General features: G+C 45.5%; 2 protein-coding genes across 15 annotated transcripts in view; both read left to right on the top strand.

Annotated features, from left to right (window-relative positions):
- Window positions 1-20921, top strand: part of LOC125339773 (protocadherin gamma-C4) — a 365900-nt gene that overhangs the window by 297159 nt on the left and 47820 nt on the right. Inside the window, exon 1 of one of the 14 annotated variants that reach the window (XM_048331019.1) lies at window positions 6820-9796. The exons of the other annotated variants lie outside the window; for them this stretch is intronic. Coding sequence (XP_048186976.1) covers window positions 7367-9796 — 2430 coding nt within the window. The 5' untranslated portion in view covers window positions 6820-7366. Of the gene's footprint in view, window positions 1-6819; window positions 9797-20921 lie in introns of those variants that run through there. 14 annotated transcript variants of the gene reach the window in all.
- Window positions 1427-5401, top strand: LOC125339780 (protocadherin gamma-B2-like). The gene is given in 2 exon segments (XM_048331040.1): window positions 1427-4398; window positions 4400-5401. Coding segments are annotated over 2 exon segments (2379 nt in total). The 5' UTR covers window positions 1427-2769; the 3' UTR covers window positions 5150-5401.

The following is a 20921-nucleotide window of genomic DNA, read 5'->3' as shown; positions in this document are numbered from 1 at the left end:
AAAGGGTCAGCTCAACTCTCTTGGATGGCTTGAATTTTAGGGATTTTGAGGGGGTGTTTGTTTGTGTTGGTCAGTCATGGGGCGTGAACTCAGGGTAGGCACTACCCCTGAGTTCTTTCGCTCAAGGCTAGTGCTCTATCACTTTGAGCCACAGCTCCACTTCCAGTTTTTGGATGGTTAATTGGAGATTAAGAGTCTCATGGACTTTCCTGCCTGGGTTGGCTTGGAACCTTGATTCTCAGAGCTCAGCGTGCTGAGTAGCTGGGATTACGGGCACACCAGCATCCAGTGTATGTAGTAGTTTGTTACCAAAGTAAACTAGTCATGATTCAAGTTAATGAGACCCATAAACATTTTTATTTATTTCAATTTCAGTTATTAAAATTGACTTGTCATTATAGTACACCATTATTTACTATGACTTCTAATGTTCAATTTTATGTGTTTATTGGATAGCATATGTTGTAGCTCTTTCTCACTTACCTAGCAATATGCACATATACTTAATGCATGAAAAGCTTTTATTACTGAACATGAGACAACTAAGTCTATTTTTGATGGCTAAGGATATACTCAGATTCTGTTGACTATTTCACCTCTATTGCTTCATCCTAAAGACACAGATTAATTGACTGGGTTTTAATTATGAGAGTTTCTTCGGAGATGAAATGGAGAACATCTTTTTCTTACATTCCAGATAACTTTTCTGTAACTACAGTGAAGTCATTATGTTATCTGCAGAAATAATTGAATAGCAGAACTGTTATTTCCTTCTATTCTTTTACTGAGTGTCTGTGCAGAAGGCTTTGTAAGATAGTACATTCACATATAAAAATAATTCTGATGCAGTGCATCTCAAAATTTATTTTCAGATCTGATTGTGATGCTTACACTTTTTAGATTTATTCACATAGAATATTTTGTGAATATAAGAGATGGGGTAAGTATTTAGATTTCATAGGAGACTGCCTTTACTTATACTGCAAATAGCATGCACAAGGCTTTGGGCACAACCCCTGTCATCCTCTATAAACATTTATTTAGTTGGTACCCCAGTGAGTATTTCATTCATTTTCAGTCTACCTAGGAGTCAAGAATTCTTCCTTTCTTGGGCTGGGGATATAGCCTAGTGGCAAGAGTGCCTGCCTCGGATACACGAGGCCCTAGGTTCGATTCCCCAGCACCACATATACAGAAAACGGCCAGAAGCGGCGCTGTGGCTCAAGTGGCAGAGCGCTAGCCTTGAGTGGGAAGAAGCCAGGGACAGTGCTCAGGCCCTGAGTCCAAGGCCCAGGACTGGCCAAAAAAAAAAAAAAAAAAAAGAATTCTTCCTTTCTTACATAAGCTCATTCTGTATTGCATATCAATAGGCCAAATTATTATATTCGCTTACTTCTTGTTGAAGCCCTGTAGTTATCTAACAACATGCTTCTTATCTGAGCAAGGATTATGAAAGACAGATGTGGAAAAGATGCTTATCTAGTGCCATTAGTTCAACTCAATCATTTCATTCCATGTAGATATTTTGCTAAGAGATTTGCATGTTAATATTTTCTTTCAAGTTTATCTTTCTCATTTAGGAGTTGCTAACCAATTGTAAATTCATGATATAGTGTTTTGCAAAAACCGACTATGGGAAAGATAAATATCTGAAAGATGTCTAAACTTGTCTTGAAGTCAAGAAAAAGATTGGAGCATTTTCAGCATCTAGGAAGGTAGTATTTATGTTTATGGAATTCTAAACTATGAAAAATAGTTTAAGGCATTGTACTTGAGTGGCAATTCGATTAATAAAAAGGATCTGGATTGTTTGGGGGAAATGAGGTTGTTCCTTATGTTTAAGCATGAACTAAACTCGTTGGGTGCTAGTAACCAAGAGCTCAGGGAATAAAAAGGAGGTGTTGGCTTTGAAATATCTGAATATTAACATTATTTTGATTTGGAGGTAATGTGACAGTTCTCCTGGGGTATGACATACAGTCCATTTAAATAAAAAAGATAAAGTACACTTACATTGCATATCACAACATTCTTATGGTAACCTGTAGATAATGTTTTTCATAAATCTATTATCAACTAGAAATATTTTATGTCATTGGCCATCTTTATTCTGAATATGCGCTATAAAGCTCCAAGAGATATATAGATATATTCTCCATCATCTGAAGGAGGAAAATTATCTGCATATCAAATACTGTGTATATTTCATGGCTCTCAAAATTTTCCCATAGCACACGGTGGGACTGTTTTTTCCACGTGGTCTTTTCAGGAGAGAAAACTCCCCTTGGTTCTTCTAGCATGTGCCTTTCCTCTGACTAGAAAAAGATCTGTTAACCTCTCATTACTGGGCTAATGGCTCTACTATTGCATCGCATCTCTAAGGAACCTTCTTTGGTAGTAAATTTACTGGAGAATAGATGAATCCCCAACTCATGAACTGCCTGGTTCCCAGACAACCCAGAGAGTCTGCGGGAGTGCTGAAGCCCATTGACTTTGCAAAGGTTTCTGGCTGCAATTTTCTAAATCGACCCCAGGCGCCGCTGTTGGCCAATTTGCGGCCAAAGCCGGAGCCGGAGCCCAGGCTCCACCAGGACGAGACTCTGCGCCGCCACAGAAGCGCAGCCCGGGGTGATTGGGACTTGGGTTTTCTGTCTGGCAAATCTGGTTGCGATCAGACGCATCTGGGTTGCTGGACGCATCTGGGTTTTCTGCGCGGAGGGAAGGAGCTTGCGAAGCACCAGAGGCTGCAGCCAGTGACGCTGGGGAAGGATGGAGAACCGGGCGAGACAATGGAGCCGAGCCCCGTGGCGGCAAGTACTCTTCCCCTTCCTGCTGCCTTTGTTCTGTGCGGGGCTCTCGGAGCAGATCCGCTATTCGATTCCGGAAGAAATGCCCAGGGGCTCCGTGGTGGGGAACCTCGCTGCGGACCTGGGGCTGCACGCTCGCGATTTGCTGACTCGCAACCTTCGAGTTAGCGCGGAGAAACAGTACTTCACTGTGAACACCGAGACCGGGGACGTACTCGTGGGCGACAGAATAGACCGGGAGCTGCTCTGCCCGCAAACCCCTCGGTGTGTGCTGCCCTTAGAGATTGTAGCAGACAATCCCCTGAATGTTTTCCATGTGAATGTGGAGATAAGCGACATAAACGACAATCCACCTCGTTTCCCCCAAAGTAGCGTCGTTCTGCAAATCAACGAGTTTGCGACTCCAGGCGCTCACTTTGGCCTGGAATCCGCTGTAGATGCAGATGTAGGGCTTCACTCGCTCCAGAGTTACCAGCTCAGCGCCAATGAGCATTTCTCTGTGACGGTGAAGGACAAGGCGGAAGGCAAGAGTGCCCCAGAATTAGTGTTGGAGAAGCCCCTGGACAGGGAACAACAGAGCGGCCATCTCCTGGTCCTCACCGCAGCGGATGGAGGAGACCCTGTTCTGACCGGCACCACTCAGATTCAAATTCAGGTCACGGATGCCAATGATAACCCTCCTGTTTTCAGCCAACCTGTGTACAGAGTCCGCCTCCGGGAAAACATGCCACCGGGCACCTCGGTGCTAAAGGTGACAGCCACGGACCAGGACGAGGGCATCAACGCAGAGATCACCTATGCCTTTAAATCCCTGGGAGAGGACATTGGAAATAAATTTACGCTAGATCATCGAAATGGGGAAATTACATCTAAAGACTCTGTAGACTTCGAATCCAGGAGCAGTTATACCATGAGCATAGAGGCTAAAGACGGTGGAGGCCTGGCCACGGAATGTGAAATTATACTAGACATTCTGGATGAGAACGACAATGCCCCAGACCTTGTTTTCACCTCCGTGTCCAGTGCCATAGCAGAGGACGCTGCAGTTGGAAGCGTGGTTGCACTGTTCAAAACACATGACAAAGACTCGGGGGAAAATGGGGAGGTCACGTGTCTCATAAAAGAAAAAGTCCCTTTTAGGATTGAACCATCCGCTAGTAATTACTACAAGCTCGTAACCGATGGGACTCTGGACCGGGAAGAGACCCCAGAGTACAATGTCACCATCATGGCCACCGACAGGGGGAAGCCGCCCCTCTCCACCGAGACATCCATCACCCTGCAGCTATCCGACGTGAACGACAACGCGCCGGCTTTCCAGCAGGCCTCCTACGTGGTGCACGTGGCCGAGAACAACCCTCCCGGAGCCTCCATCGCGCAAGTCAGCGCCTGCGACCCGGACGCGGGGCGCAACGGCCAAGTGTCCTACTCGATCGTGGCCAGCGACCTGGAGGCGCGCGCGCTGGCGTCCTACGTGTCGGTGAGCGCGCACAGCGGGGCGGTGTTCGCGCAGCGCGCCCTGGACCACGAGCAGCTGCGCTCCTTCCGGCTCACGGTGCAGGCGCGCGACCAGGGCGCGCCCCCCGCGGCGCGCCAACGCCAGCCTGCGCGTGCTGGTGGGCGACCGCAACGACAACGCGCCGCGCGTGCTCTACCCCGCGCCGGAGCCCGACGGCTCGGCGCCCCTGCACACGGTGCCGCGCGCCGCCGAGCCCGGCTCCCTGGTCACCAAGGTGGTGGCGGTGGACGCCGACTCGGGACACAACGCCTGGCTGTCCTACCACGTGCTGCAGGCCAGCGAGCCCGGCCTCTTCAGCCTGGGGCTGCGCTCGGGCGAGGTGCGCACCGCCCGCGCCCTGGCCGACAGGGACGCGGCCCGCCAGCGCCTGGTGGTGGCCGTGCGCGACGGGGGCCAGCCGCCCCTCTCGGCCACCGCCACGCTGCACCTGGTGTTTGCCGACAGCCTGCAGGAGGTGCCGCCGGACTTCACCGACCACCCTTTGCCCCCCGACCCCCAGGCCGAGCTGCAGTTTTACTTGGTCGTCGCCTTGGCCTTGATCTCCGTGCTCTTCCTGCTCGCCTTGGTCCTGGCCATCGCCCTGCGCCTGCGACACTCCCGCAGTCCAGCTTCCTGGGGCTGCTTGCAGCCTGGTCTCTGTTCTAAGTCTAGACCAGGGGTTTCGCTCAACTACAACGAAGGGACTCTACCTTATTCCTACAATGTGTGCGTCGCCTCCGATTCTCAAAACACCAAGTTTAATTTTCTCACCATGACGCCAGAAATGGTCCCGGCACAAGATCTTTCTAAGGAACCTTCTTTGACAGTAAGTGTCACCGAGTAACAAAATGATCTCAAACGTTGTTGCTTCTTTCTACTCTCGTGAGTTTCATTGTCTTTAACTTGAAAATGGTATGGTTTAATTTTCAAACCGATGTGTTGGCAAGAAAATCTTAGGTAGATTATATCTACTATTGCTTCATGTTTGCTTGCTCACTTTTAATATTTTCCTCAGTTTTCTCCTTAGGCCAGTAACGATTAGCTTTTCGAGTTGGGGCTTTTTGGTTTGTTTCTTTGTTTTTTGTTTGCCAGTCCTGGGGCTTGAACTCAGGGCCTGAGCACTGTCCCTGGCTTCTTTTTGCTCAAGGCTAGCACTGTGCCACTTGAGCCACAGCGCCACCTCTGGCTTTTTATGTGGTGCTGAAGAATGGAACCCCATGCTTCATGCATGCTAGGCAAGCACTGTACCGCTAAGCCACATTACCAACCACCTTCAAGTATTTTATCCACACATACCAAAAAATTATTTTGATAAATATTGATACTGTTGCCATTCAAAAAGTTTCGTTGAACTAAAATGTATTTCTGTGAGTGTTTCTTGGGAGAGCAATGTCTTGAGTATACAAAGATTTTTCTATGTTAACTATAATAGGAAATGCATATGAAAAGGGGTTAAAAATAGTGGCACGGGGCTGGGAACATGGCTTAGCGGTAGAGTGCTTGCCTAACATTAAGGAAGCCCTGGATTGGATTCCTCAGCACCATATAAACAAAAAAAGCCAAAAGTGGTTAGTGTTGGCCTTGAACAAAAGGAAGCCATGGACGGTGCTCAGGACCTGAGTTCAAGCCCCAAGACTGGCAAAATACTACTACTACTCATGTCAATGACAATAATGACCAAGGGACGGTGCCTCACATCTGTAGTCCCAGCTAGCCTACGGGAGCTTGAGGTAGGAGGGTAGCAATGTGTTGGCATGCTTTGGCTATTGAACACCTGTCTCAAAAAATGGCATGGTAATAATTTGATAATAATATTTGGGTTTACCAGAAATTCTTTGACTCTCAATCAATTTTATATGTGATCTTTTTACATATCTACCTACTGATTCCTCTCAATACCAAAAATATATTTTATTCTACGGCTACCAGGGCTGGAGTGTGGCTCAGTTGTAGTGTGTATGCTCTGCAATGGAGATTTCAATCCTCATCACTTCCTACCCAAAAGTGCTGCTTTCCAGAACCTAAGTAGTCACACTAATGAAAGTCTTAGATTCTTCTCTGTATTTTTGCTGTGCTTCCAAGTGTATTCCCAACAGTCCTGTCATAGAATTTTCCCGGAGAAGGTAAGTTTACCATATCCTCTAGACTTCAAATCCCCTTTTGCCAAATCCTTTTAGATGCCAAACATTCTTTAAATATAATGCATTAGTTGAAATGTAGAGTACTACCATTTCTTCCAGTTAACCCAAGTTGGCATGTTTCCGTTTATTCAGAAAGTGCTGACATGTCTTCAATTTGAGTTCTTTCCAGACATGATTCTATAATGTGTACAATCATATGTCTCATATTTTGGTTTTGATACTATGATGGGAACTTGATTCTCCTGTATCAAATATCAACTTGTTAACGTAGTTCTATTTAGGCAAATTCATGAAGTCTATTGAAAAACTTTCCCCAAATTATAGCTGAATTCAAATGGCTAAATCATTATATAAATGTCTCAAATGAAGAAACCCCTAGGAAGTCCCCCCATAATAGGTGTGTTGGGGTGGGGAGTGATCTCAAAGCAGGCACACTACAAAGTTTTACAAAGTCAAAATTACTGCTAAAAAGTTTCCTCAGAGGTCATTGGAAAAAAATCGCAAACTGTGGACAACCAGAGAAAACAATCTCAAGGGAGTGGATTTGTATGAAAATTGTAGGGGAATTAAAAAGAAGCTCACTGAACTTTCTTCTGAAAGGAATCCTGCTGGTTTCCTGGGCTCTGTTTCTCTATCTGAAGAACGGTAGGTGGAGCTATTTAAGGCGTCAGGACCCCAACTCTCCGGGAGTTGAAGATTGTGTAGTAATTGGTTAGGACTCTGAGCGCCGCTGTTCACCAATCAGGGAGAAAAAGGCCGCGGGAGCCTGCCAGCCTCGCACGCGCCGGAAAGCGCATCGCTGCGGGGGGAAAAACTGGGCCGAGAGCGCCGCGACCCCGGCGGCCCAAGAGCCGAACCCGGTGCCAGCCATCAAGGGCAAAAGTGGAAAATCATCACCATCACCGTCACCACCGAGAAAAATGACGAGGATCCCCGCGCCACTGCGGCGCGCCGGCTCGGGGCTGACGCTGCTGGGAGTCCTCCTCGGAGTCCTGCGGGAGGCGGGGGGCGCCCCGATTCGCTACTCGGTGCCGGAGGAGCTGGAGAAGGGCTCGCCGGTGGGCGACCTGGCCCGGGACCTGGGGCTGGAGCCGCGGGAGCTGGCGGAGCGCGGCGTGCGCATCGTGTCCAGAGGGAAGGCGCAGCTCTTCGCGCTGAGCCCGCGGGGCGGCGGCCTGGTCACCGCGGGCAGGATCGACCGCGAGGAGCTGTGCGCGGGGGCCGTCCGGTGTCAGCTAAACCTGGAGATCCTGATGGAGGACAGCGCCAAGATCCACGGGGTGGAGGTAGAGGTGCGGGACATCAACGACAACGCCCCCTCCTTCCGTGAAAGTGAGTTGGAAATAAAAGTGAGCGAACACGCGGCCGCCGGGATGCGCTTCCCGCTCCCCCACGCCTGGGATCCGGACGTCGGGGAGAACGCGCTCCAGGGCTACGAGCTGAGCCCGAACCCTCACTTCTCCCTGGAGGTGCAGAACGGGGCGGACGGCAACAAGTACCCGGAACTGGTGCTGGAGAGCGCGCTGGACCGCGAAGCCCGGGCCGCGCACCAGCTGGTCCTCACGGCGGCCGACGGCGGCGCCCCGCGGCGCACGGGCACCGCGCGCATCCGCGTCACCGTCCTCGACGCCAACGACAACGCCCCGGCGTTCGCGCGCTCCGAGTACCGCGTGAGCGTGCCCGAGGGCGTGCCGGCGGGCACGCGCCTGCTCCGGGTGAACGCCACCGACCCGGACGAGGGGGCCAACGCGGAAGTGACGTACTCCTTCCGGTACGTGGACGACCGGGCCGCCCGGCTCTTCCAGCTGGACGGTCGCGCGGGCACCCTCTCCACCGTCGGGGAGCTGGACCACGAGGAAGCGGGGCTCTACGAGATGGAAGTGCAGGCGACCGACAGCGCCGGGTACTCGGCGCGGGCCAAAGTCCTGGTCACCGTGCTGGACGTGAACGACAACGCCCCCGAGGTCGCCGTCGCCTCCCTCGCCGGCTCCGTCCCCGAAAACGCGCCCGCGGGGACCCTGATCGCCCTTTTGAACGTGAATGACCAAGATTCCGGGGAAAACGGACAGGTGCTGTGCTCCATCCCAGGGGGTCTGCCCTTCAAACTGGAGCGGTCCTACGGGAGCTACTACCGGCTCGTCACGGACCGGGCCTTAGATCGGGAGCAGGTGCCCAGCTACAACATCACGGTGACCGCCACCGACCGGGGGACCCCGCCCCTGGCGACCCAAACGCTCCTCCCGCTCCACGTGGCCGACGCCAACGACAACGCGCCCGCCTTCCCCCGGGCCTCCTATTCGGCCTTGGTCCCCGAGAACAACCCCCGGGGCGCCTCGGTCATCTCGGTGGCCGCCCACGACCCCGACAGCGACCAGAATGCCCAGATCACCTACTCCCTGGCCGACGACGCCCTCCCGCGCGGCCCCGTGTCCGCCTACGTCTCCATCCACGCCGACACCGGGGTCGTGTACGCCCTGCAGTCCTTCGACTACGAGCAGTTCCGGGACCTCGAGGTGCGGGTGGTGGCGCGCGACAGCGGGGACCCGCCGCTCAGCAGCAACGTCTCCCTGACCCTGTTCGTGGTGGACCAGAACGACAACGCCCCCGAAATCCTCTACCCCAGCCTCCCCACCGACGGCTCCACCGGCGTGGAGCTGGCGCCTCGCTCTGCAGAGCCGGGATACCTGGTGACCAAGGTGGTGGCCGTGGACAGGGACTCGGGACAGAACGCCTGGCTGTCCTACCGCCTGCTCAAGGCCAGCGAGCCGGGGCTCTTCACGGTGGGGCTGCACACGGGTGAGGTGCGCACGGCGCGGGCCCTGCTGGACAGAGACGCGCTCAAGCAGAGCCTCGTGGTGGCGGTGCAGGACCACGGCCAGCCGCCCCTCTCGGCCACCGTCACGCTCACCGTGGCCATCGCCGACAGCATCCCCGACGTCCTGGCCGACCTGGGCAGCCTGGAGTCCCCGGCCAGGCCCGAGCCCGCGAGCCTCACGCTCTCCCTGGTGGTGGCTGTGGCCACGGTGTCGTGCGTCTTCCTGGCCTCGGTCGTGGCGCTGCTGGCGCTCCGGCTGCGGCGCTGGCACTCGCGGCGCGCGCTCGGGGCCGCGGGGCCCGGACTGGCCGGCGGGCCCGCCTCGCCCTTCGTGGGCGTGGACGGGGTGCGCGCCTTCCTGCACACCTATTCCCACGAGGTGTCGCTCACCGCGGACTCGGGGAAGAGCCACCTGATCTTCCCGCAGCCCAACTACGCGGACACGCTCCTCAGCCAGGGGAGCTGCGAGAAAAGCGAGCCTCTCCTGCCGTCGGGGGCGCCTGCGCTTCCCACAGAGAATCGCGCTCTGATCCAGGTGAGTCCGCACCCCGCGTCCTCCCCCGAGCTCGCACCAAACGCCCCTCAGTGTGGATAACTGGCGTGTGTTTGGGATTAGTAGGACAGCCGATACATCCATATGCGCGGCGGACACCGACAACACAGTAACCTTTTCTCACGCCTTGCTTATCACTGTGCGCACGAAATCTCACATTACTCAATAATATACAATTTGTATTCCAATATTTGCTATAGTTTTCTGATTTAATGTATCAAACTCTTGTCTACTTTTATTTTTCTTCTCTCCTATTGGCCTTGCAGCACCTTGTGTCGAGCATCTGATTATCCGATTCTCTATTTATTTATTTATTAAGAACACAGATTCTGGGAGTTGGCCAAGTAGCTCCAGGGTAGATGGTTCGCCTAGCAAATGCAAGCGAGGAAGGACACAGATTTCTCTAGAGGGGAGCAATCTATAAATCAGTAGAAGGTGTAAACGAAAATTCTGTTCATCTTCTTTTTAAAATTTATTTATTTCTTTATTGTCAAAGTGATGGGGGGGGGGTTACAGTTTCATACCTAAGGCAGTGCTTACATTTTCTTATCCAACTTGTTACCTCCTCCCTCATCCCCCCACCCTCTTTCCCCTCTACCCATTCCCGCCCCCCATGAGTTGTACAGTTGGTTTACAGCATATAGTTTTGTAAGTATTGCTGTTGCACTGGTTTGTCTTTTATCCTTTGTGTCTCCATTTTGATTCTAGTCAACTTCTATAAATATAGTGGCTTTCTCTCTGGGGTATCAATCCTAAGAAAGCCCTCCACTGCTGAGCTACACCCTTGGTGCCAATGGAGTGACTTTCCACTACGTTTGAGATTGCTAGCAAATTTCATAAAGTGTGCTTAGTTTCTTTTAAAGAACATTCATTCTTTCTGGTCATTGGGATACATGCATGTATACTTTCTCAGCATCCTAAGTCATTTCAGGTTTTTAAGTCATACAGCTTCCCAAAATTCACCATTTCTTATTTCTGATACATTGGAAGTTATCTCACCATAGCATGTATATATTGTCATGAAGAACTGTAAGTAATTTTCCCTTATACATTTCAATGATACAGTATATGTAAGATGTAACAAATAATATGATAAATTAGATGTTTATTTTGCTCACTTTCCCTGCACTAATATTAATGACTTTGTGAAATAATCTGAACTCACAAATATGACAAAATGACTTATTGTTTACCTTTACATCATTAGAATTATTGAGAATAAATATTTAATGTATCTTAGGGATATTTCAATACTTTGCAATAATTCCTTTTGCATCCTACACTAAATCTCCCCGTACTTTTACAAACATGGAAAAAAATTTAGGAAGCGTAGAGTCTGTGTTTCTCCAATACCTTATATTGCAGTATGGTGTACAATGTACAGAAATTGGACTATATTGCAGAACTATATTGCTCTTGAAAAAGCATTACCTGGTTTCTTTTGGTGTGAATTCCATCAAGGGGCAATAAATCATGTCAATTTTTTTTCCTTTATTTATTACTTTTTATCTTTCAAAACTATAATAGTTTAAGTGTACATTTATAGAAGAGATTAGAAACTACTTACAGAAGGAAAGATAACCAAATGGCTCTAAAATGAAGCAGTTGCTTTTAACCAAGATTCACATCTCTGTGCTTCTAGACAACCAAGATTTAGAAGGAAAAATAAAGCAATTATAGATTATGTGGTTCTACTTGTGTGATATTTTGTTTTTGTTGCTGGTAGAGCTTGAGCTCAGGAAGAGGGCACTGCCCTTTGTTTCTTTGCTCAAGGCTGGTGCTGTACCACTTGAGCCACACCTTCACTTCCTGCTTTATGGCAGTTAGTTGAACCACCAAAGTCTCATGGACTTTCCTGCCTGGGCTGGCTTTGAACTGTGATCCTCAGATCTCAGCCTTCTGAGTAGCTAAGATTATGGGTGTGAATTAACAGCACCCAACTTACTTGTGTAACTTTTATAAGCAAGTATCTGAATCTACATAAAACATGCAATTTGTATTTAAATTAAGTTCCAAATCAAATTTACCAAGTACAGTGTTCTGTGAGAATACTAAGAGAATGGTTTGGCAGTGGGTTCCCTTCCATTGTAATACGGAAGTTATCGAAATGTTTTCCACACGGCCAGTTCTCAAATGGCCATCTTTCACTCTCAGAATGAAAAATGTAGTAAAAATGAAAAATGTAACTGAAAAATAAATTAATTTGAGAAGCTAAGCCAATACTGTCTACTTACGGTGGTTTCTTGATTTAGGGACAAATAACTGAAAGCTAAGCCCATAAATAACCATGATACCTATACTGTATTTAAAAAAACCAGTTAGCTCAGCTGTGCTCCCAGTTTCCGTTGAAAACGCTTTGTTCAATAGTTGTTTTATGAATGGATGGAATTGCTCTGAGGATTCTAGATACCAGTATTCTGAGTTTTCAGACATAATATCACACATTATAGCAGCTTCGATAATGCCTAAATGGATCAGATTTCATCTCTTTGCGCTTCAGCAAAATGGAGATAACATCTCATGGAGAAGAGTCTGATGGGACTAGGGCTAATATGTGAATCGCTTGCTTCACCTATATCGCCATTTGACTGAAAAAGGATTTATGTTTTCAAGGCCAATATATTTGCTATTCTGTTGGGAAAAGTAATGCTAAACAGTATGGATACCTGTACAGTATGGATAACAGTATGGATACAAAGCTAGTCTAAAATGTTTGTGCAGCTAATTTAAAAATCTTACGTGCCCAGGCACATTCTTGATTAAGAGGTCACAGTTTCAGACCACAATAAGGAGAAAGACTGTTCTGAATGGGACAATCTTGTGAGGGTTCATTTTCTCTGAATAGTGTAAATAAGGATCCTATGAAGCTTGGTATTGTAGTTTCCTTTTTCTTTGCGGTGTTAGGGTGTGAACTCAGGGCCTTGTGCTTGCTGGGCAGCGGATGTAACACTTGAGCCATGCCTCCAGCTCTGAATCTCAGTAATTTAAAAGAATAATCTTCTCCAATGGGATCGTCAGTGATTTAAACTGATTTCTAGAAACTGAAGATTGGAGGAGATATTCTGGTTCAGTAACATGAGAGTTGAAGCTATTGGTTCATTTGTAACGTTAGGATATTTGGGGTGGAGTTTGATAATTAGGGTATTTATTTTTTCTCAGAGTAACTGCACAGTGAGTTTCGATGTTTACACTTCTGATGCTAGTAATGAAAGAATTGCAAGGACTTTGCTCATCTTCTTAAGGATTATGGCAGGTTGGTATGTGTTAATATCATTGAATAAATTGTTCAGCTATAATCTGGCAGTTACAACTCCATTGAAGACGGGAATGTAATCTACAGTAGACTTTCTTTCACTACTTTTTGGTGGTGGTGGTGGCGGTAGTCCTCTTCATAAGGCCTGGGCTCTGTCCCTAAGCTTTTGTGTTCAAGGTTAGTGCTCTACCACTTTGAGCTACACCTCCACTTCCAGTTTTCTGTTGGTTAATTGGAGATAAGAGTCTCTGGGATTTTACTGCCTGGGCTAGCTTTGAACCACGATCCTCAGACCTCAGACTCCTGAGTCAGTAGGAATACAGGCATGAGCTATCAGGAGGAAATTGAAACATCACTAGCCTAAAAATCTTGCTAAGGCTCTGCAACTCATAAATCATTTTTTCAATGAATTAGAAGGATTATGATTAATTAATGGGCTGTATTGAAATTTTCTCAATGACATGTAAATTTTTTATCGTGAACTGAGTAATTTTAATGGATAACTCACTGTTTCCTCCTGTAAGATATCAGGTTCAACAAAAGAAAACACATAGTTGTGAAGGCATATAGATCAAACCGAGAGTCAGATTTACTCCCTGATGTTACATTTTGAGTTCGTTTTGGGAAATATCTCTAATAGAACATAACCAATAATAGTGCATACTGTTTATGACATATTCTTTTTTGTTTGTTTATGACATACTCTTAAAATACTGATGACAAATGAGAACCTATTACAAAAGTAGTTGAAATAATATTAAATGGAAGCAGACGTTTCTAGATATCATATGGAAAGAGCTTTGGTTCAAGAAAATGTGAAGAAATTGTCATTGGACAGACAGAGCATTGACTCAAACAAAATAATCTAACTATATGAAAAGATGTTGATACCACCATAGTTTCTCTTAGAGAAAGTCACATAGACATCTACTCTGTATATTACCATTCAGTACAAAATGTAATGGCTTAGGAAGCAGCACTATGGCTCAGAGTGGCAGAGCACTACTCTTGAGCTAAAGAGCTCAGTGATAGTGCCCAGGCCCGGAGTTTAAACCCCTGACACTGGCTTAATCTATTTAACAAAGCTAACAACCAGGGAAGTAGTCAGAATTCAAAATAAATACCTTTATCATAAGGTTTTATTTTTTGTAAAATGTAATAGAGGTTTCCTTTATGTTTTCAACTGAAGAGTCAGTCAACAAACAGTTCATCCCACAACTGTTACATAGAAACAGTAAAAGGAGTGTGGGTAGAAATTTTTTTAAAAAGATTTTTCAGTCTAACATACCAGGGTCTAAGAAATAGAAAGGAGTCACAACTTTGACTTCATGTGTTAAAGTCACAGGATTATGCCTTACCAGAAATACTTGATTGCAACAAGCTATCGTATGCAATTGCCTGTTGACTTGTAAACTCGGTGAGAACCATGTTTCTCTGCTGTCACCTCTTCAGAACCTCGCATTCTGCTCTTCTCACACTCAGAGCCCTGCTGTTCACCAAATACAGAAACAGGTCAATGAGCCTCTTGGTGGCTTTCCGACTCAAACTAATCCAGAAGATGTAAAAGGAAATACAAAAGCAGACTGGAAATGTTTCTCTTGCAACTCCAAGTTCTACAAACCTCAATCAAGAACACGTGAATTTATTGGTGATAAGTTTGCTCCTTTTTGATTGGAGACTGTGTCAGCAAAGGGCTTACCTGGGTTGAGCACCAGCAACCCCAAACAACACCTACCCCTTGCAAAAGGTATTGTTTTCCTTCCTGCTGGTTTTGGGCTGCTGGGAGCTTCCTCAGCAGTTCCCATCATTCAGTCCCCAGCAGCTGGCTGAGGGGTGAGTGGTAGAAAACCTTTGTGAAGGACCCGGGCTCAGTGTCCTAGACTCGCATGCTCAGAAATTGTGCGGTTCTGCCAACCATCTTCAATAAGCCTATATATAAAGATTCGTGGACATTGCTGCGCATAAACCTTGTTCCTCTGAAGAACTTATGACTCAGTGTCCTATGCTTCCTTTCATGCTACGCCTTGCGTTGCAAACTAGATCATGCACACCGCTAGAAGCTGGACTTTGTTCTGTCTTCGTCCTTCTTTCTCTGTAGTACACGGAGCTGCTCTCCCTGTTACCTATTTGAGGCTTGGGGAATTAGGCCAATTGAAATACTTTAAGTGAATTTGAGCATACGGCGCTGGATGTGGGCTGATCCTTTTAATCAAGCAGTTGCACAAATGGCTCCAGATGCCACAAAGCATTTCTCCAGACTAGCAGTTTAGCAACACTTCAAAAATTATAGAGTAACCTTTGCAAATTAAATTCATCATTACATAAATATTTCACTGTCAGTGAATTGGAAGTTTTCAATCTAAAGTACAGCAAGAGAAAAGAAATCATTGTCTCTGGAGATCAAGATTACATAAAGTGGGTAATATGGAACTGTGAAAGGAGAATTACTGGTAAATCAAGAGAAAAAAAATACAGCAGGAAGATTCATAAGCTGGGCGGGATTACTCACATAGACTTCCTTATTGCCATGGATTCTATAGAAGTTGTGCTGCTCGGGTTTGAGTCTCTAAAAGGAATTCAGCAAATCAGATCATTTGGCATGCTCCTGATACTTTCTGATACTTTATTTGTAGAGTCTGCTATAGCTTGACGAGCAAGAAAAGGCATGTCTCAACAAACGTGTCACTTGCATTTAGTGAAGTTAGCTCATGCAATTCCTTGTTCTAGCAGTATGTCAGGAGAGACGGTGAATATTTCTGGTAAGCAAAGTGCGTGTATTTAGCCTGTTCACACTTCCTTCCTGCATTTTTCCTTGTGGTAACAGGAGCAATTAAATGTGGTAGAAGTCTAGGGCCTTCCCTCCCAGGTTTTCCAATATTGTTTATTGGAAACATTTTTCTGTTAAATTGCTGTGGCACTGTTGCTAAGAATTATCTCGTTGGTACATATGGCTCTGCTTCTACACACTGACCAATTTTTTCTGTTTTTTATTCCAATGATGTACTTTCTTGATTATTGTAACTTTATAGCAAATCTTAAAATCAGGCAGGTAAATCTTCAAGCTTTTTTCTTCTGGGTCAATACTGCTTTGATTATTGTTGGTCCTTTATCTTTCCAAATAAGTTAAAATTATCATACCAATTTTCAAGGGGATAAGGCAAGATGGCATTCAAATATGTAGCTCAATTGGGAAAGAAAAGCGTTATCTTAACAGTACTGAGACATCCCAAAACATGAAATTCCAAAATTGTTATTCTTAAATGATACATAAAAATTGAATATGCTATTTGAGTGCCCTGTAATGTTTAGACACGTGTAGCTTGCATATTATTTAAAGAAATTAAACATATGTATCTTCTGAAACATTCATCATTTCTTCGTGGCGAAAACTTTCAAAATTTCTTTCTCCAGAGGTGACATTGTGGCTCAAAGTGGTAGAGCACTAGCCTTGAGCTAGAGAGCTCAGGGACAGCACCCAGGCTCTGAGTTCAAGCCCCAGGACTGACAAAAACAAAAAACAAAAACACAGCTTGCTCACAATTGCTGATTGCCGGTGGCTCATGCCTGTAACCCTAACTACTCAAAGGCTAAGATCTGAGGATTGCAGTTCTTGAAGCCAGCCCATGCAAGAAAGTTAGTGAGACTCTTACCTCCAATTAACCATCAGAAAACTGGATGCTCTGGCTTAAAGTGGTAGAGCTCTAGCCTTGAGTAGAAAAGCTCAGGGACAGCATTCTGGCCCTAACTTCAAGCTCCGTGATGGACAAAACAAACAAATAAACAAATCCTTTCTCCTGCTGCCCTGTTGTCCCTCCATGCAATAAGATAACAGAACTTCTTGTTCCTATATAACTGTGGTTTAATTTGCTCTGATCCTTTCCTTATCCTACTTCCATCTGATAACTATCATTCTACTCTTCTATGAGATCAAAGTTTTTTAGATCCACACATGACTGAGAAAATGTGGAATTCATTTTTCTCTGTCTGGCTTATTTAACATAATTATTTCCAATTCTATTTATGTTGTCACAAATGGCAGGATTTTATGCTTTTATGTGGTGGGAAAACATTCATTGTATATATGTACATTGTTTTCTTTTTCTTTCTTTCTCTTTTTCTTTCTTTCTCTCCCTCCTTCTCCCCTTCCCTCCCTCCCTTCCTTACTTCCTTTCTTTCTTCTTTTTTGTGCCAGTTCTAGGGATTAAATTTAGGGCCTTGGTGCTGTCCCTGAGCTTTGTTGTTGTTGTTCAAGGCTAATGTTCTACCACTTGAGTCACAGTTCCACTTCCAGCTTTTTGGTGGTTAATTGGGGATAAAAGTCTCACGGACTTTCTTGCCCAGGCTAGTTTCAAACCTTGATCCTAATTTCTCAGCCTCCTGAGTAGCTAGGATTACAAGCCTGAGCCTCCAGTGCCCAACTAACCATTTTCTTTAGTCATTTACCATGATATACTTGTTTCCTTATCTTGGTTATTATGAAAGATATAGAGTTCTTATAAATCTTTTATAAAATTACCTTACATATGTGTGAGTTTGGATGTCATTGAAAGTAATATTTTTTTTCTGATGATTAATTTTTAGTTTACAGAAAAACTTGATTTTGTTGTTGTTTTAAATGAGGGTCTCCCTGTGTAGACCACAGTGGCCTCAAACTTGTGATTCTCCTGCCTTATTCTCCTGACTGCTGAGATTAGAAGCATGAACTACCATGGCCAGACAAATTTTCTTGTATATTTCAGTATACAAGGTTCAATATACAAGGGAGGGTTCATGGTGCTCTATTCTTGTATGAGAATGTAATATGAGAGGAGTATGAAGTTAAACCACCTCTACATAAATTCAGATTCTTTGCAGTGTATAAAGGTTGGGAAGTGTTTCTCCACATAGTAAACTATCTGTGAGAGTTAAGTAGTGGATGCTTCATTTATTCATTTATATAAAAGGTATTTATTGAATCCATATGACATGCAGGTGACAAGGATGCATCTAAAATTCTAATACATAGACTTTTCTCAATGTTATAAATGTTATCAGGGACAATAAATACAAAAGCACCTAGAGGCTGGGAATGTGGCTTAGTGGTAGAGTGCTTGCCTAGCATGCATGAAGCACTGGGTTCGAATCCTCAGTACCGCATACACAGAACAAGCCGGAAGTGGCCCTGTGGCTCAAGTGGTGGAGTGATAGCTTTGAGCCAAAGCTCAGGGACAGTGCCCAGACCCTGAGTTTAAGCCTCAGGAATGGGGGGACAGCGGGAGCACCTAGCGCACTTATAATGAAGCTAGGTTCAGTGTGCAGGTATTGATATTTAGACTGAGATTTGAAGGATGGATACGAGCAAGTTAGGTAAGAAGGAGAATAAAAAATTAATATCAGGCAGGGAGAATAGCATGTGTCAAGATTCTAAAACCAGAAAAGGGAGTGATTTATGTTTGGAAAAGATTTAGGAAACTGAAAATATGGAAAACAGAAACTATGTCAAGGTGGCTAGAGCATTGTAAACCACATTAAAGAATCTGAATTTGGGGCTGGGAAGGTGGCCTAGTGGTAGAGTGCTTGCCTAGCATGCATGAAGCTTTGGGTTTGGTTCCTTAGCACCACATAGACAGAAAAGGCTGGAAGTGGCGCTGTGGCTCAAGTGGCAGAGTGCTAGCCTTGAGCAAAAATGAAGCCAGGGACAGTGCTCAGGCCCTGAGTCCAAGCCCCAGGACTGGCAAAATAAAATAAAATAAAATAAAAATCTGAATTTTAGGGGCTGGGAATGTGGCTTAGTTTACAAATGACAGATGAGCAGAATGATCAATGGCCAGTCACACGACTTCGGTTCTCTCTGATTGGTGATTGTTACTGAATTTATTCACAGACTGCAGAGCATGCGTTTGGGCCCTCTTGTCTTTTAGTGGCAAACCCTCATGACAGATTGCAGAACTTCAAGGGGGAGCTAGCCAGCAAAGACAAAACTGCAGCAAAGGAGTAAAAGTGACAATGCCAGGGGAGAGGGAGGAGAGGAGGGGGCTTGTGATTGGAACACACCGTGTACATGTGTGGAAATCCCTCCTTCTATAGCTAATGTATGCTAGTGCAAAGCAACAATGGTGTCAGGGGAATTGGAATTGAACATCAGTGTAGTTACAGAAGAAATCATAGGCCATGAATCTCCTAAACACAAAGCCAAAGAAACGTAATAAAGGTGAGTTTGCTGCCACAAAAGAGGAAAGGCAGTTTGACAAAAAGGATGGAGTTCCAGGGCGAGTAACACCAGCAATCCTTCACATTAAAGAAACTTGCAGAGATATCGCACAGCATTGAAAGCTCAGAAAATAAATAAACGTTGAAAACGAATCCAGACTCAGAAGGAACATGGCATTTTGCAAAGGCACAGAATAGACTATTCCGCCTCTTGATAAGTTACTGGATGAGCAGAAACCAAGCACAAAACTCTTCTTGATATGTTTTTGTAAAGAAACAGAACGCTTTAGTTTTCAGTGGTCTCCACTTTTTAAGTTACACTATATGATGAAGGTTAGTTTAAATGAGTTGTTTTATTTCCACGTGACTTTAAAGCCCATAGTAAAAGAGTTTTTAATGTTTGGAGAAAAAAAAATTAAAGGTCAAAGAACACCCACACTTCTTCCATTGATTATTCAGATTGCTTCACAATGCCAGGCGCTAGTGGTTTACTCCTGTAATTCTAGCTATTCAGTAGGAGGATTGAAGTTCGAAGCCAGCTAGCTCTTGTTTCCAATTAACTACCAAAAAAGCTGGAAAAGCCCAGTGCAGGTGGCTCATCCTTTGTAATCGTAGCTACCTAGGAGGCTGAGATCTGACTGAAGATCCCAATTCAAAGCCAGCCAGGCAGGAAAGTCCTTGATAATCTTATTTCCAATCAACCACCAGAAAACCAGAAGTAGTACTGTGGGGAAAAATGGTAGAGCACTAGCCTTAAGCAAGACTGCTCAGGGACAGTGCCCAGGTCCTGAGTTCAAGCCCCACAACTGACAAACAACAACAACAAACAAACCTGGAAGTGCAACTGTGTCTCAAGTGGTGGGGTTCTAGCCTTGAGCTAAAAGGTTCAGGAACCATACCCAGGTCCTCAGGACCAGCACACACACACACACACACACACACACACACACACACACACACACACTATGGCTTCACAGAGTGTCACCTTGCATGGATATTTTAGGACTCATAGTATTATACAAAGGGAGGACAGCTTTCATGTATTCTTCTGAACATTGTCTTTTTACTTAGGATTATTGAAGCAAAAATTATATACATTAAAATTTACCTTTTAACCTTAAGCAGCCCAGTGACCAGTGGAATGTTATACATCTGTGTAACCACCACAATAAGCATATAGTATATTTCTATAACCTTCAAAAGTCCCTCATACCATTTTGCAATTGATTTCCCTTATAACTAGCTGCAGGCAATAACTGTCACTATAAATTAGGCTTGCTTCTTCTAGGATTATATCTAAACAGGAACCTATGTGTTCCTTTGTGCTCACTTTTCTTTTGTTTCATGAAATTCATCCATGTTGTTCTATGTGTCAGTAGCTTATTCCTTTATTCCGTTTTGCTTGATGAGCAGTACCGAATTATATGAAAATAGCTTTCTTTATTTGTATGGAAATAGCTTTAGTTGTTTCTGGCTTGGTGCTGTTGTGAATTAATGTGGCAGCAACAACCATGTACAGGTTCTGGGTGGTGTCATTTATTTCTAGCCTACTTTATTTAATAAATATTTAAGAGTCTGGTGCTAATGGCTCACATCTGTAATTCTACCTACTTAGAAGGCTGAAATCTGAGGACTGTGGTTTGAAGCCAGTCTTGGCAGAAGAGT

The sequence above is a fragment of the Perognathus longimembris genome, chromosome 22 (assembly GCF_023159225.1).
Source record: "Perognathus longimembris pacificus isolate PPM17 chromosome 22, ASM2315922v1, whole genome shotgun sequence".
Taxonomy (NCBI): Eukaryota; Metazoa; Chordata; class Mammalia; order Rodentia; family Heteromyidae; genus Perognathus; species Perognathus longimembris.
The sequence above is the reverse complement of the archived record's forward strand: the minus strand, read 5'-3'. Positions and strand labels throughout refer to the sequence as shown.